This window comes from Gavia stellata, chromosome 2 (genome assembly GCF_030936135.1).
Source record: "Gavia stellata isolate bGavSte3 chromosome 2, bGavSte3.hap2, whole genome shotgun sequence".
NCBI lineage: Eukaryota > Metazoa > Chordata > Aves > Gaviiformes > Gaviidae > Gavia > Gavia stellata.
In genome coordinates this window covers 39,756,640-39,775,082 of record NC_082595.1, presented here as the reverse complement: position 1 = coordinate 39,775,082, position 18,443 = coordinate 39,756,640, and the positions used below count along the sequence as shown (strand labels likewise).

Sequence of the window (18,443 nt, the reverse complement as noted above, 5' to 3'; positions counted from 1 at the left end):
CTATGACCATGTGAAGGACCAGTGACGACATACTAGCATATCAACATAGAGGCTACATTTGGTGGCTCATTTGCTCCATTGAAAATTGGACAGAGGAATGAAGGGATTAAAACTTGTTCTGGAGGATGGAAGCAAAAGGTCAGGGCCTTCTTGGTGGTGAGGCAATACTTGCTTATTTAACACTTGGTCAAGGACAGCATATATTTTTTTCTGAAAAGATGCAGATTTTTCTTTCAGAAACCTCTTTCTGCCACCACAAGATTAGAATAATATACTCCATCCATAACATACTTTAAGATCAACAGAAGCGGAAGTTGCCATATAATGCTCTGGCCATTTCTACAACTCAAGGATTCTTCCCCCTCCCTCCCTACCCACAAATGGATACGTACGTAAGTGTGGGAACAGATTGAAAGACTACAGATACACTCAACCCAAGTAAAAAATTTTTGAAAGTCTTTCTTGCACACAAACCCCAACTGCCTGAAAACAATGTATTAGTCAAAAGCAGAGTACCATACGCTTCCTCTCCTGTATCAAGCCATTCTGGCCAAAAATACTAGAACAGAAGCATCTATTAAAAAATAATAATAGACCATTTTTGTGCATCTGAAGAGACAGCCTAGGACTGTCTAAGCCAGGGATCACAGAAAGCAGGCTTCTGCAGGCAGCTCTTTCATGGCACAACAGATTCCTCACATTATCTCCAACAAAATTTCAGTTACCTCAGGAAGTATAGCACATTTTGTGAGGCAGATTGAACTTTTAGCATAATGCAAGTATTGTGCACAGCACTTTATTCCAAATATTGCACTTCCCCATATCTGTACAAAGAAAAAATCCCTTTATAGAAAAAAAGCAATGCTTTAAGAGATTATTTTTTTAAATCTGAAATCAACAGTATGATTTTAATATATAGTAACATCACTGCTAAAATGAGGTGCTGTTATGCAACCCCAGAACAGGGTCATTCTAAACTCTACTATAGCTGTACATTTCCCTAAACACAAAATCTTCCTCCTCACTGCATACATTTTTGAAAAGCCACTCCTTCCCCTGTCACTCCCGTCCAAGAAAAGCACACAAGAAATTCCACTTTCCTGTGGAATTAATTTGTAAGAGTTGAACCAACAGTTCAAGAAAACAAAATATATACAGAAAACCTAAGAAAAAATCTTAATTGTGTTTGTTTCACAATGTGTATCAAAATAGTTATTATAGCAAATTATAGTATTCCCTAGAGGAATTTAATCAGAGAAATATCAAAGAATACAATTTATTAAATTAATATGTAAGTCAAAGAATTAGGCTTTTAAGGGAAATATTAAGTAAAAATGACAGGCTGTTATCTTGAGTGTATGATCACAACAGAAATCCTTCTAAATTAATCTTTACGTTTCCTTAGTCTACTGCATTATGAATTATAATATGTTCTTCAGAATTTTCCACTGCTTTAACAAAGCACAGTGACAAATACTTGATGAATGACAAACACTGATAACAGGTTTTATTTTTAAGTCATTAAAACTATTTTAGAACCTCAGGCTATCATTATAGGTCTGCAGTTACTGTAATTACACTAGCTGCTCAGATCGTTATTGTATACGCAAAATAATTTTCTAAAAAGAAAAGTGTTAAGCTACCAAAGTCGTATTCTGCATACCTCTAGCTTCAGCCTTTCATGCATGAGATAGCCACCATGTAAAATTCAGAAGCTGAAAAGTTTAGTTCTTTTGTTAGCCTAGACTCCATGTCCACAGTCTCTTGTCAAGTCTTCGATGGGCATAAAAAGTTAAGAGCCAGTGTCAAAATGACATACTGATGGAAGCAAGCAGTGGCTGTGATTTTGCCATACTGCTGCAAGGGGTCTATTTCCAGATGTGGTAACTGCAATAAGCTTAAAATACCTACCTGTACGAAAAAGGCCTGAAGGGACAGAAGGCACATGCAGAACGCATACCAAAATTGTTCCCCCAAAAGACTATGTGGATAAATGCAGTATATCATAGAAACTGGACCAGGTGCTTCAATTCCATTTATATCCCATAACAACACTCCAAATGATGCCTCTTCAGATACGTTCACTTGAAGGGCTGCCTTTAAAGGCAGCTGAGAAGTACCTATGGTCAGTATTTGAGTTGTGGTGTACACTAGTGGTGTCAAGATGGAGTAATGGGGAAGCAAGAGCCAAGAACAGAAAGAAAATTGTCACCACTGATGTGACCAATACTGGGGCCATTTAGATAGTTTTCCAGAAAAAGGCTCAATTTTATAGGTTTTTTTTAGGTTGCTGCAGGTATTTGTATTTTTATGATATAATGTTCCTAATATATTTCATGGCTCACATGTTTTTTCCTTTATGGAGTCACATTTTACCTCTCCGTTTTAAGATGGCTTTTCAACCTTCAGTTGTATTTCATTCAGAAAGGTGCTCTATGTTTTTATTTACACACAAACAGAAAAGGGCTGCTTCACAGCTTGTAACACTGACAAAGGACCAATGCACACATGCTTTCTGAGGCAACCGATTAAGAACACTAAGAAAATTTTTCAATATTGAAGGAATTCACACCAAATACCCTAAAGATTTGAGGATCTCTTACCACTGATAATATCCCCTGCACTACATATTTATGAGCTCCTGTTGGTATATCTGACATGACTTAAAGTAATCAGAACTTTGGCATCAGAAGACACTTGGGTAGCAGCTCAGGCTGAACATTCTATCTGGGAAGTCACACACTACAACTTAAAAAATGACCATGTCAGATGTAGCTTTCCCACAGGAGACATAATTATGCCCATCACTGATGAAGAAAATCTGTCAGACAAGCAGGGCTTAAAGACTAGAGGTTGAATTTTGCCCAGGAACATGGCAGTTGGCCATTATTTGCCTCATACCACTGTGAAAGTCAGTGTGCAAGAAAAACAGCTAAGAGGACAATGGAGACAGTTTTTTAAAAACCATTTCTTAGAAATGTGAAATCTCAGAGTAACAGGACTCAGCACTTCGGTTCTGCCTCAGTGCCAAAGGCAGCAGAAGATAACTGATGCAACTGCAGTTCCATCAACCACACTGACATGTGGGACTCCACGTGCATGCACGGCCTCAAGAAAACATTTTTCAAAAGAATCTGATCTTGCATGAAGGAGACATTCACATCTGCAGCAAATCCAGAAAGTCAAAAAGTTAATTTTCTCCTGCTGACTTACTGAAAAAAGGTATAACTCCTAACCACATCATCTAGTGAATCACCATTAACATTTTTAAGCCCACCAGGTAAAAGAAGGATTTATATGATACCATAAAGGCAAGCGGACCCAGAGATCATTTCCTTTCACACTCAAGAAAGCCAGTTTAAAAAGTGTAAAAAACCCTTAGTTATGTGTGAAAGACTTTGGAGTCAATGATATACCCAGTACAAGTTTAATATATGACACATAAGAGTCCAAATATTTAACTTCAGAAGTATTGTCTGGATATGTACCTGTAATCCTTCTATTACTTATACTATAATCCTACCCCAAAACACATAGGACAAAGGGGAAAAAGTCAGTCCTGAAAGGCTGGAAGTGAAACAGTGATATTGATACACAGAAAAGAGAAGAAAAAAACACAACCAGAACTCCATGATATCTATCATCACCTGCTCTCACAGGCAAGAAAACCTGTATGTCCTTCTGCTATCCACAAAGTGGCAGAATTGGTCAGTTTATAAATTCAGTGATGTGGAAGGAAAAATTCTCTCACAACTAACATCTGCACAGGCTGGGTACAAATTTGCAGTATCTAACAAGGTAAAGTATGTGTCATAATAAAAGTTAAAAGCCTTATTAATAAACAAGTAGTAAACACAAGTGGGATTTTTCACTCACTCACTGTAGACAGAGTTTGAGTTTTAAACACAATGCTAAAGTTGCTGTTTACAGCAGGATACAAACCCAGCGATACTTAAAGCATAATTTTTAACTCTGAATTGTGCAGTTTCATGCTGAGGAAAACTATTTAATCCCACAGCACAAAAGCTGACATATTAAAAATTAAACTACTATCAATGCATTCAGTGATCGATATGCAAAGCACCCACACACTAAACACTCTGTTCTATTTTTATGCTAGGATTCTAGTTCTTGTCTCTATGCTAAGTCATAAAGCAAGTAAACTATTTCTTTTGGCATTAGAACAGGGAATCTCAGCTCAGGACGGATGCAATTCTTAGATAACTAGATAACTTAGATAACAAGTTTTTCACACTTCTACGTAAAGCTGGTTGGTTTGGGGGTTGGTTTGCAGAAAAGGAGACTCAAATTTGTCATTCCAAACCACTTCTTTTTTAAAATCAATTTAGTCTGTTACTTCACCCTCTCAAAATTGGTTTGTGAAAGTCCCTGGCTCATTAGTGATGTGTGTTTGATCTTTCACACCTTAGACAAAGTTTAATAGTTCCTGCATGGCAAGAAAACTAAAGCCAGACTGAATATTTATCTCACAACAAGCTTTCAATATTTACTCTAATAAGAAGTGTTAACTATGCTTCTTTCAGACTTAATCTAGCCTAACATTTACATTTGCTACTAAGGCAAAACAAATTTGACATGAGGCTTGCATTAAATGTGAACACACAAAAATTTTATCATGTTTAGGATATTTATACAGGTATGTAGATGACAAAGAATTGTGATTCACTGAAGAAATCTTGAAAAGTACAAAACCTAGAATACTAAATAAGTTCACATACTGAATTGTGCGTTCTGCAAAGAGGTACTACTAATACACTTTTAACTTGCACAACAAGTCATGCAAGCAACCCCCACACACAGAGGCATCCTTATGCAATTTTTTCCTGGCCCCTACACACTGCTTCCCACAGTCAAGGAACAGTGGCCAAGCTTAGTATGACATTGGTTTAATATCTTCTAACTTTTGTTTGGTAACTAGAACATGAAGCAGCTGCGAAACCCACACAAATGCAACAGGAACAAAAGGCTAGAAAACTTGCAAAACTAGCTTGTTTTGCACTGTGCTTCTGACATTTGCCAGTAATTTCAACTAACAGATTTGTTATACATCAAAAACTTCATCAATCACCAGTTCAGAAGACTTGCTTCAAATTACTAACCATCATTGGTACAAAAGGAAGTCAGAGCTATGAATCTATTAAATGGACAGTTTCTTATCTACAGATACTCAACTCATTTAAAGATTCAACGGAAAGCAGCATCTTTAAAGACTCTTGGCCACTACTTTTAAAGATATGTTTTGCTCAAATATAAGAAGCTGCAAGTTACCCAATGAAGACATTTTCCACAGCTCAGAACGAAGTCTGTAATGGGCACAGAATTATTTTAAAAGAAAAAGCAACTCTTTCTCACCACTCCCTGCTCTTAAAATTCATCAGTAGAAGAGCAAGAATTTACAGCGCTTTCCAGTCATATACTAGAGACTGCATTCTGAATTAATTTACAGGCAATTTAACAGTCTAATTCAATTGTCAGGTAAGTATACAAAATACTTAACACATGACACAAGCATTTATAAACAAGCTATGTCTGGTTTTTATTCCCTATTTGAAAGGTATTCAAAACAGGCCTGAAAGCAAGCTAGCCAAACTTAGATTACCAACAGGAAAAACAAATATGAAATCAAGAAATTGCGTTGTTAAACACTGGGCAGTAATTTTTGCATATGGCTAAAACCAGGAAATTAGCCAGAGCTGGTAAAAGGCTGTGCCAGGATAATCTAGAATTCATTAATAAGTCATAGCCTTATCACTTATTTTTAATTTATTTTTTTAAACATAGTTCAAAAACAGTTTTGAAGACCAGAATATCCTCTAATCTCGGTAGCTAACTGCTACAGTTAGCTTTCTATGCTACAAACAACCTTCTAGTTCACATCTATATCCTTACATATTAAACTCTGATTTGGAAACAAAATCTGAATTACAATTGGCCTGTGTAAACACGACACAAATACTGCTTTTCCGCAATGTCAACACACTTCCAGGTACTCCCAATCAGATACATAATTTTAAACCTTAGCATCTACAGAGTCCTAGAACAAATATTGATATGACTGGAATAGTTGCTTCAGTCATGTAGTAAGATTTGGCTTTGTTTCCCCTCCAAGGACACTTTTTCCAGTTTGTTAACTTATTTATTCTTTTACCCAAACTCATTTCCAAGATATTGAAATTCCCTACACAAGCTGGCAAATTAAATTAGAGAAGATACTGCTACAAAGCTCTGTTGTAGTTATTTAATATTTTAAATAATTCCTGTTTGAAAAGTTAGTTATCCTTATGAGCAAATCTTAACCCCACAACATAAGTTATTTAAAAGGTTTTATTAATTAGGTATCTAACAAACTGGTGCTTGTGAATTGAGAAGACCCAGTTTTATTCATGAACACTCTTCAATAAACTCAGTAGTTAATGCACATCATAAAACTGACCTAAGCAAAGCCCATTTACTTCAAATTCACATAATGTATCAAACCTATTAGGTATAATTATAACACTAAGAGTTCTTAGTAATTAAAGATACCTATTTAGAATTAGTCAATGGTTAATTTGTGCAATTCTCTAAAGTTCAAAATCAAAATAAAGTGTAATCCCATTACTAGGGAATTATTTTATGCTTTATTTTATAAACTAGTCAAAAGAAAACAGAATATTTGAAAACAGTTAACAGTCATCCAGCATGACTTAATAAGTGACAATAATGACAATGTATGGTTCTGGGATCTTAAGTGTTCTGGCTACTTCTATATGTTATTATAATGGATACTTTAAGATTAAAATTACTAGAAGAATAAACCCTTCACAGAATCACTAAGGTTGGAAAACACCTGTAAGATCATCAAGTCCAACCATTAACAAAAAAACCAAAACAAAACACAAACAAAAAAACACACCACCCTGCCCATTAAGCCACATCCCACAATGCCACATCCACATGCTCCTTGAACACCTCCAGGGAGGGTGACTCCACCGCCTCCCTGGGGAGTCTATTCCAGTGTGTTACCACTCTCTCAGTTGTGCTGGTTTTGGCTGGGATAGGGTTAACTTTCTTCATAGCAGCTAGTATGGGGCTGTGTTTTGGATTTGGGCTGGAAACAATGTTGATAAAGCAGGGATGTTTTAGTTACTGCTGAGCAGGGCTCACACAGCACCAAGGCCTTTTCTGCTCCTCGCACCACCCCACCAGCGAGTAGGCTGGGGGTGCACGGGAAGTTGGGAGGGGACACAGCAGGGACAGCTGACCCCAACTGACCAAAGGGATATTCCATACCATATGATGTCATGCTCAGTATATAAAGCTGGGGGAAGAAGGAGGAAAGGGGGGACATTGGGAGTAATGGCGTTTGTCTTCCCAATTAACGATTACGCATGATGGAGCCCTGCTTTCCTGGAGATGGCTGAACACCTGCCTGCCCATGGGAAGTGGTGAATGAATTCCTTCTTTTGCTTTGCTTGCCTGCATGGCTTTTGCTTTACCTATTAAACTGTCTTTATCTCAACCCACAAGTTTTCTCACTTTTACTCTTCTGATTCTCTCCCCCATCCCACCTGGGGAGGGAGTGAGTGAGCAGCTCTGTGGTGCTTAGTTGCCAGCTGGGCTTAAACCACAACATCAGTAAAGAAATTTTTCCTAATATCCAGCCTGAATCTCCCCTGGCACAACTTGAGGCCATTTCCTCTTGTCCTGTCGCTAGTCACTTGGGAGAAGAGACCAACACCCACCTCTCTGCAACCCCCTTTCAGGTAGTTGTAGAGAGCGATAAGGTCTCCCCTCAGCCTCCTCTTCTCCAGACTCAACAACCCCAGCTCCCTCAGCCGCTCCTCATAAGACTTGTGCTCCAGACCCCTCACCAGCTTCGTCGCCCTTCTCTGGACACGCTCCAGCACCTCAATGTCCTTCTTGTCGTGAGGGGCCCAAAACTGAACACAGGATTCGAGGTGCGGCCTCACCAGCGCTGAGTACAGGGGCACGATCACCTCCCTGCTCCTGCTGGCCACACCATTTCTGATACAGGCCAGGATGCTGTTGGCCTTCTTGGCCACCTGGGCACACTGCTGGCTCATATTCAGCTGGCTGTCAACCAACACCCCCAGGTCCTTTTCTGCGGGGGAGCTTTCCAGCCACTCGTCCCCAAGCCTGTAGCGTTGCCTGGGGTTGTTGTGACCAAAGTGCAGGACCCGGCACTTGGCTTTGTTGAACCTCATCCAATTGGCCTGGGCCCATCCATCCAGCCTGTCCAGATCCCTCTGCAGAGCCTTCCTACCCTCGAGCAGATCAACACTCCCTCCCAACTTGGTGTCATCTGCAAACTTGCTGAGGGTGCACTCAGTCCCCTCATCCAGATCATCAATAAAGACATTAAACAAGACCGGTCCCAAAACTGAGCCCTGGGGGACTCCGCTTGTGACCGGCCACCAACTGGATTTCACTCCATTCTCCACAACTCTCTGGGCTTGGCTGTCTAGCCAGGTTTTAACCCTGCGAAGAGTGCACCTGTCGGAGCCATGATTCGCCAGCTCATCCAGGAGAATACTGTGGGAGACAGTGTCGAAGGCTTTACTAAAGTCCAGGTAGACAACACCCACAGCCTTTCCCTCACCCACTAGGCGGGTCACCTGGTCATAGGAGGAGATCAGGTTGGTCAAGCAGGACCTGCCTCTCATGAACCCGTGCTGGCTGGGCCTGATCCCTTGGGTGTCCTGCACGTGCCCTGTGAGTGCCCTCAAGATGAACCTCTCCATAATCTTCCCCAGCACCGAGGTCAAGCTGACAGGCCTGTAGTTCCCCGGATCCTCCTTCCGGCTCTTCTTGTAGATGGGCATCACATCAGCAAGCCTCCAGTCATCCAGGACCTCCCCTGTTAACCAGGACTGTTGATAAATGATGGAGAGCGGCTTGGCAAGCTCCTCCGCCAGCTCCCTCAGCACCCTTGGGTGGATGCCATCAGGCCCCATAGACTTGTGGGTATCCAGGTGGAATAGCAGGTTGTTAACTGCTTCCTCCTGGATCACAGGGAGTTTGTTCTTCTCTCCATCCTTGTCTTCCAGCTCAGGGAGATGGATACCCTGAGGATACCTGGTCTGCCTATTAAAGACTGAGGCAAAGAAGGCATTAAGTACCTCAGCCTTTTCCTCATCCTTCGTGACAATGTTCCCCGCCACATCCAGTAAAGGATGTCTCAAACTACACATTGTCTCAAACTACACATTGTCTCAAACTACACATTGTCTCAAACTACACATTGTCTCAAACTACACATTGTCTCAAACTACACATTGTCTCAAACTATTCACCACTTGGTAACTATGGTGCTCATTACCTATTTTAGCAAGGCACAGGTTTTCCTGGAAAAATAAGTCCTCTGTCCAAAATTAATAACAAATACAACCACTGAAGTGACATGACTGACCTAGACTCCCTTCTACCCCTGCCCTTCTTTCTGGCAAGAGTACACAGTTCAACGCCCTGTGACAGGTTTTGCTAGCAAGAACACCACGTTTACAGTAGAAGGATGGTTTAACACTTCCACTCTGTTTAGCCAAAGATATCCATACGTCTAAGACTCTAAGCCAGCTTCCAACAGATTTGCACACAATCAGAATCACCTCCTCAGATATATATTTTAAAGCACTAGATAGAAGCCAATGTCCAAGCATAGTTTCAAGCTGCAAATCTGAATTTTATGTTGACACTTAAGTAGGTACTACAGGTAAGAGAAAAGTCGTTTAAGAAAGAAGGGGGAAGGGAGAGGGAGAAAGTTTCATTTGGATACACCACTGCATCTCCTATAGTTGGACAGTTCTCATTAAACTAGAGGTTGTGAATTGCATTTCTGTCCATTTGACTTTTATGCTGCATAAAGGAACACCGTCACTCCCTTGGGGCAGAGAATTTTGCTCTGTCAGAGCTTTCTGTTTTGTGCAACACAGTTTAGAATCACAGAATAGTTTGGGTCTGAAGGGGCCTTTAAAGACCATCTAGTCTAACCCACCCCTTGTGGGCAGGGACATCTTTCACTAGATCAGGTTACTCAAAGCCCCATCCAATCTGACCTTGAACACTTCCAGTGATGGGGCATCCGCAACTTCTCTGGGCAATCAGTTCCAGTGTCTCATGACCCTCACAGTAAAAGAATTTCTTCCTTACATCTAGTCTAAATCTACCCTCTTTCAGTTTAAAACCATTACCCCTTGTCCTATCCCCACAGGCCTTGGTAAAAAGTTTATACACAGTGATCATAGAAACAACCTCAAAAGGGACTTAGAATCACAGTCCTCTACCCCAAAAAACACCACTAATCTGCATTTATGTTACTCCTGACAAATTTGTTTATAACCTGCTCTTTAAAACAACAAGGTTACTCTATAACTCACCCAACAGTCTGTTTAGCACTTTGCATGACATGAGAAGGTTTTACATAAATATTTACCTTTCCTCTTTCTATTGGTACCAATTACTTAAATCTTATTACTTCCTGCCCTATTCCACAGAGGTATAAGTCACAGATTATTCTGTGTTCTTGCTAGTATCCTTTGAGGTCCCCAAGCAGTCCATCTCTGAAGCACACTGGAAAAGAAGGGCTACTTCCCAAAAGGGAAGGACTACTTGTTATTAGATAAAAAAAGGACACACATTAAGTTAATCAACTTTTAGAAATTTAATCTAAAATGTCTCCCTAGATTGCTTACAACACTGTTACTTGAATCTCAAAACTGTTAGTCAAAATGCACGTTGTTTTCAGCTTCTCTGATACACACAGAGCTCTAACACTGCAGAATTCCGATTTGTCATCAAGGGAAGAAAAACTTCCAGTTAAAAAATTGAAGTAGTTTTCCAGTTGTCTTGTTGGTGCACACATACACACTTTCTTTTGTTCCAAAATCTCTTTGGAGACATACGTTGAAAGTCTTCTACCCCTCCACGTTTTAAAAAGACAGGAAAATTGATGTTCAGCAATGCAATATACAAAGTGATAGAAAAGTCATCTCAGTTTAGGTCACTAGTGTGTCTACTCACAAGTACTTTGGGTAATAACAGCCTGCAACTCAAACCAAATGCAAACCCAGTTTCAATTATTTAACAAGTTGTGAATTGAAGTGCATTAATAAATCTGTTCTTACAATAACACATAGTGTGATGGTAAGGGGCAAAGCAATAATAATCCAATCCCTACCGTTCTCGGTTAAATTTGAGTGAATGAAGTATAGCAGGTCTCTTCTGACGTAAGTTCCACAGGTGTAAGGTATCATCAGCCAAGGCACTCACAAGAGCTCCCTATGAGACAGAAAAAGTTTTAGTCAACTTATTTTTACAACCCTAGTAACAATATATCATCATCAGAGCAGAAATATATTACATATGTGCTAGCAGGATGAAAAAAACATTTATAAGCATGTGCATCAACACCATAGCACAGGTAAGTTCTAAGTAGTGGTAATGAGATAACTGATGTGAGTGAGCTGAATGGCATGTGATCCCATTTGGTTCCACGCTATACTGAGGGGTGAGGCAAAGGAGAAGATTTTTCCAGTATGTGCACATCAGTTCCCTTATGCCCACCTTTGTAGAGAAATTAAGCAATAAACTCAACGGCTAATATCTATGTGCTGACAAAGCTAGTGAGGTTTGACTTCACGATTCCTCTGAGCCAGAAGTCCCTCTACAAATCTTGCCCCAGCTAGCTCAGGAGGAAGCACTGCAGTCAGATTTGGGCTGCTACACCCACAGAAAAAACACACCTGAAGTTACTGAGGGATCAGATTAGGGATTATTGCTCAGCTCATGTCTAAAACAGTAACTCTATCAAAATAAAATTAACTACCTACTGAAACTGTTAGTACTATTGAAAATGTACTTTACCACTTCAAGAAATTACTTGCAATGTTCAATGACATGAATAAATTTTCATTGGAAAAAGTTCTTGCTTACAGCAAAAGAGTACTCTAGAGACGAACATATTTTCAGCAGTTAGTCAAGCATTTTCTAAAATTAAAGAAGTTAATTTATTTATAATTGTTATTACTGTTTGCCGTTCATGCTAAGTAACTCGTGTTAGCTAATTTTGATGCTTGCTTAATGAGAAATTCAGAGAAGATAGAGAGTATATTTTTTTCAGTTATTGAATATGTTCATCATTTTACTAACCTCATTAATTAGGAACTGAAGCTGGATTACTGCAGCTCCGCTGTCATGTTGGCAGTAGCATTCTACTCCTGGCCTGCCAAAGCTGGAATTGGTACCATTAAGGAATAATTGTATGTAACATAGAAAAAACCCAAACACCATAACCAACATTGTCACTATCAGTAATACCCCATTCAAACAGGTTAACATCCTGCTTCTAGCTAGTGCATTCAACATATTTAACCTGAGTGACCACCAAAAAAATCATGTATAAATAACACAAAGTAACACAAAGAAGTTAAAAGTCCCATCTTATTTATCCCCATGGAATACAAAAATTATGTATAACTGCTTAACTTATAGTTATTTAAGGGATTATTCATCAATGACACCATAAGAGAGAATGATGAAGCAGTTATTTTAGTCATGTTAAATATCAGGACTAGTATAAAAGGAAGTGAATCTAAACAAGCATCATAATCAAATGATCCCATTTTTCAAGTGCTAAAGGAGCTTTCTCTCCTTTTCAAACACTACTTACAGATGAAAGAAAAGCTGAATAATGCAAGGCATATTAAAAAAATCTGCTGTGACAGAGATAAAAAGATCAGTTGCCAAAATAAGGAGGAGTCAACAGGAAATTATGTGTAACAAATTTCCAGGATCTCTGTATCAAGACTTCCTGGATTCACACCAACTGTAAGAAAACAAAAAGGTTGTTCATTTTCCCTCCCTCACATATATCAGTCCTATACTTTCATAATTAATATCAAATACAAGCAGCAGCAACACAGATTATTTCAATCTCCATACTTGATTCATTTATTAGTTGCAAAGATTCTGTATTTCAGATGTGGTTATCCCCTTCCTTCTGATATGAAATTAAGGAAATTCTCCAACCTCTAGGAGACAGACCAGAAATAATACAAGTCCAGATGAATTATGCAAAGCAGTCAGTATTTAATCATTATAGTATGCCCATGGTTTCTGAAGTATAATTTGTCAAAGAGCTGAACAACTCTTGTTTTAAAAAGGGACCTTAGTTTTTGGAAGAAAGGAAATCATTCCAAAGATGTGTGCAAAACAAGGAATATGATGTACAATTTGTTCTCTCAGTATACACTAGACTCACCTATTCTGCAAGCTTTCCATTTACTGAGAAATTGTTGATCAAAACCGAAGTGAATACAAATACTCAAATATATTCAATCACAGTAGAGACAGTTGAAAGGCTGAAGAGACTATTAGGTTGCATGCAAATCAAAACTCAAACACATTTCCTGCTCAACCTTTAAGCTGGTGAGATAAAATGTAAGTAGAACTACAATGGGAACAAATCTGCTTCAACACACTGCAGTATTTTAATTTTTAAACTTCAATCATGTTCTTCTCCTAGACTAATGAATCTGCAGAACATCCAGCTAAGTGATGAGACATACACTAAACAGATGTTGAATAATCCAGCAAACTTAATACCATCTTTCTTCCCCAAACAGAATTAGTAATTTAATTTTGTTCTGGCATGGAAGGGCTTAAAGAGCCAGCTTGCCTCACCTGTTTTCCCCCTTGTATTTTAAATTCTTATCAATGTTTCCTGTACAAAGTAGTCATCTGTATTCCACTGACAGTTTATAGCTCAAAAGACAGAGCATAAAATTTGGCGAGTGGGGTGTCCCCAGAAATGATACCTTCCTACACAAACTCAGAATACTTTTAATGTAAAATCATTGCTTCTGCATTAACTATGGATTGACTACACAAATTGCCATATTGGAAAAAACCATCCCCACAAGAAATACCAGAAGTTTCAGGGCACATTTGCTTCAGCCTTACTCATGCTCCTGCATTCACTTGAACAAATAATTATTTGCAGAAATAGACAAAAAGCAATTTCTGAAAGTGAAATTCAGATGTTTACAGGAACTGAATTTTAAAACTTATTAGTTATTTATCATCTGCACTGACACAGGTAGTTTTCTAAGAAAAGATCTCCCCAGCCCTTCTCCTGAACATCAGCTTCCAACATAATTAAATGTAACCCTTGTTCATTCACTCACCCAGAATTTATTTGGAATTGAGGCTTTACAGCTACCTTGCCCCAAAACAAGAGGAATATGACCCAGAAAAACACAGAAACCCATGGACTCCTCAAGTTACTCCAAACTTCAAATTTTATTCCTCAGATGTTTTCTGTAAGCACTCTGATGCAAATATTTCTGGAAGCACTGTTATAACTAGTCAGTAAAAATTTCAATATTAAGAATACTTGAATGTTTCTTTAAACAAAAAATCCTTTTGCATTTTCTAGGACACCTGAACCAGCTCTCTCTCCAGAAATCAGTAAATATGCAGCACTGGAAGTAAGTTTACACAAGCTTTAAATATTCAGAGCAAGTTTCTTCTTTTTGATAAATTAGTGAAAGCCTCATGTGGAGATCTGAAAATAGAGTTTGGGCTCTTTTATAATGCTTACAGTTATCAAACAATAGTCTTTGCAGGTAGTCCCATTTAGTTTCTTTACCCAAGGATTATGACATCTTCACTTTTTCACCTAGTAGCTAAAATTATTCTTCTCATCTCAAATTAATATCCTACTCCTAACCAGCATTAATCTTCTTTTCTAAAGAATGCAAAGCCTCCCAGTTTTGCAGGATATGCTGAGCTGAAAAAGCACGTCACTTAAATACTGACTGTAGAAGCATAATATGTGCCCATTTCAGTGTATGTTAAGCATTTCGCAACCACAGAAAACAGGCAGCATCCCAGGAAATGCAGTTCATCTAAATCCTCTATCCTTGTGTATGTATGCTTAAGGCAAGTGAGCTCACTGTACTAGGCAGTGATCATCTACCACATAGTAGTCCCCAAAACAAGCAAAAACTGTAATGAATAATGACAAGATGGGCAAAGCATTTTAATTTCGTAGACAGGAAAAACTCTCTGCCAAAGACCTGGGGTAGCTCTAGAGGAAACAGACTGCTCTGAGCAGTTTTCTAATCAAAAAACCATCCTTCCTCCTTCACTTCCAAGCATTTCTTTCTGCTATTCGTGCTTCATCCCCTATTCCAAATATTAACAAATTGGATGAATTAATAGCTTCTCAGCTGCATCTTTTAATATCGCCTCTGTGTTCCCCACTGCCATTAGGAAATTAACCCTGGAAAACAACAGTATTTCGTTGTCTTCACTGCATGTTTTTTGGAAAAGCAAGAGACAAAAGCTGTGGCTGAGAGAAGGAAGAGATAATGTACTCATGTCCTAACATTAGTGTTCATTTTCATAACTGCTCAAAGTGCAGGTTATACATAAGTCACAGTATCACACTAATTTAATATCACATAATGACACTGATTTTACTTTGATTTGTGAGAATATCCAAAAGATTTTTTTTTCCCCCAAAGAAGCTTCAGACCTAAGCTTAGACTTATTTTTTTTCCCCAAGCAAAATTAAAGCAGTTCAATTAGTGATATTTGAGTTCTTTCTCAAAATATTCTTTCTAAAAATTACTACTATTGTTTATAGCTTATCTCCATAGGAGCTACTCAGTGCACATCTGCCCTTAGAAGTCACACTTTGGAAGAGAAAACTAATTCCAGAATATTTATGAAAGCCTCAGAAGAGCAGTCCTTTTTTATTTTTAATTTTTTAATTTAAGTTACTTGAAGTAGACCTAGGTAATATTGGGTTCTTCTTCACCTGTAGTTGACCCATCTGACATAGAAAACAGTTGCAAAAACCATAGCTATCAATTCAATCCCTAGCATAAGCCAGTTATGTGTACAGAGACACATTTATAATATAAATTACCTTCCAAACTATCACCACACAGATATTTGCATTTTCATGTCATTACAATGCTATAAAAAGTTTTGATAGTACAGCACAAGATACGGACCATGTTCCTGTATCAGATTTGCCACTGTTATGACAGCTTGAGATTAAGACAAATCTGAAACTGTAGCAGCTTTTAAATTTCATTCCCAGATACTTCTCAAAACTGTAGCTGTAACAACTTACAGTATTAAAACATTTGACAGCTTTGATGCAAAAAAAAATAGATCTCTGACTAGAGGAAAACACATACCACTGATCTGAATAACATGCAAAACACTAGGGGCAGTAAATTATTCACAGTATTCTTATGTATACCGTCTGTAGCATATAGTTCTCAGGACTCCATATTATGCCTGCATGTTTTACTGTAGTCATTGCTATGTAGCAGTTTTCCACTTTACTTAATCAGACCTTGAATTATTTTTATAGGTAAAGCCACCACTTATTTCGCACATACTTTTGTATGTGCTTTGGTTGTAGTCCCCAAGAATTATCATAACACAGAAAAAACCACACAATGATGGTGAAATTTCCCAATAGTATTTTAAGTATATAGAGATTAAAAGTCTGATATTATTCTCCATTGTCAAGTCTGGCTACAATCCAACAACAGAAAAAGCAAAGACTTAATTTACATCAAGTTACAAACTACCATAAAGTCCTGGTGGTACATCTAAGCAGGACTAAAGCAGTACAAGAGCAGCTTCACGCAACTTTCCTACCTGTTTGTCCATCTTACCTGCACCTAGACCTCATCAGTACTATTACTTGCACATACAAAAGCATGATCTCTCACAAAAACAATCTCATAAAGAACAATCTATCAAGAAACACAGCTATTTAGCAAGAGAGAGTTATTCAAAAAGTACTACAGTCAACACTGTCTACAAAACGAACTTTGACCTTTCACATACATGTATTACCAAACAAGTTAAAATAAAAATCCACAAAATACTTTTGGGAGAGTTTTAGACTTTGTATCAATCCTGATATGGTATCATATCACTATTTTTCAACAACTTTCGATTATAGAGTTTCCTTCTAAAGCTTTAGGCCTGCATAGCATCTTTCTGTGTTTACATCACTCAGCTAAGCAGGTTTTTACCCCTCCCCATGTCTCAGTATTCATGTCTGCAAAAGTATACAATAATATTTAAGATTTCAATTTCACTTTCCTATATGCAAATAACAGCATCAAGCAAAAATAAGCTAGGGCTTTAAAACTGAGATTACAGTTCGTCAGGTGGAAATACTATCAAATTACTGGTAACGATTTACTATGGGAATTCCAGCTAGACCATTGTGATGCATTCTCCTTCTGCCAGCTAAGGAGAGTGAGAAGGCAAGAAAACTGACAGTAAGGAAACAGGATAAGGAAGATGTCAGACAGACAGTCAGAGGACACTGGCTGCAACTTTGAGCAAATATAACACTTGCTAATTAGCAGATATCTAGTTACAGACTGACCTAGTTACTTGGACAGAAAGAATTCAACATTACATATTATACTTGGAAACCAAATCAAGTGTCCCTAGAGAGTAAAGAACTATAACTTCCAGGCAGTAAAAAAAAACCTACATTCAGCTTCATTCTGTTAGTCATAAGGATGAAAATAATGCAAGGCACCTTAGAGACAAAGAAGCTAGGATCTCAGTCCTGGAAGGTTACCAAAAGGTTTTTCCCAAAGGTCTTCCCTCCTCTTGGCAAAGGAGAGGGGGAGATAGGAAGATAAATTGGAAGAGATCATTTACACACCAAAATATTGGCAAATGCATTATTTTTCTTATTTTCTAGGAATCATAACATTATACAAAAGTTCCCAAATATTTTTGAGAGCTCAACGGTATTGACTGTTCAGTGCTTTATTTTCTTAAATAACAATGAAGGCTGAGAAGCTGCATTCAGATAGTTTATGTTTGTCCAAAAAAGATGCATTATCATGAAATTACTTAATACCATTTGAGTTCAGCAGTTTTTACACCTCCTGACACTCATAAGAGTTCATGCTTTCCTAGGAAGAAGGGGTAGCATATCATTTGTCCTTTTTTTGTTGGGGGGAAGGGGGTAACAACAGGTATGGTGTTTAAACAGTTGATGTTAGGCTAATACGATATTTGTAATAAGATCTAACGGGTTACAGCAAACTACTACTGCTGTTTGCTACTGCAGCTTTAGAAATTTCAGTGAAGTGGTGACTACACAACTGTCTGGAAGCTGAATTTCTCAACTTCCAGACCAGCTACCAATAACAGTAGTTCCTGCATAAATGCAGATAAACTTCCCTAAGTATTCACTTGTTTATAAAACAATGCCCAGCTCCTTTAAACATCAGAAGCCAACTGATTCAATGTTAACTTAAGAAAAAGAATCTGAGATTGATTGATAGGGTGAAAAAGGAGCTCTGTTTTGAAAAATACTGAAGTACATAGATCTCAGTTAAAGTTCATTAACTGGTTTCTGT

The 18,443-nt window shown here is 38.2% G+C and overlaps 1 protein-coding gene across 3 annotated transcripts in view; it reads right to left on the bottom strand.

Annotated features, from left to right (window-relative positions):
• The window catches only part of STXBP5 (syntaxin binding protein 5), a 109,400-nt gene that overhangs the window by 69,291 nt on the left and 21,666 nt on the right, over nt 1–18,443 (bottom strand). For all 3 annotated transcript variants that reach the window (XM_059830195.1, XM_059830203.1, XM_059830206.1), the window contains exons 3-4: nt 12,169–12,250; nt 11,198–11,298 (exon numbers count right to left, since the gene is read on the bottom strand). In XM_059830195.1, the coding sequence (XP_059686178.1) occupies nt 11,198–11,298; nt 12,169–12,250 (183 nt within the window). The remainder of the gene's footprint in view (nt 1–11,197; nt 11,299–12,168; nt 12,251–18,443) is intronic.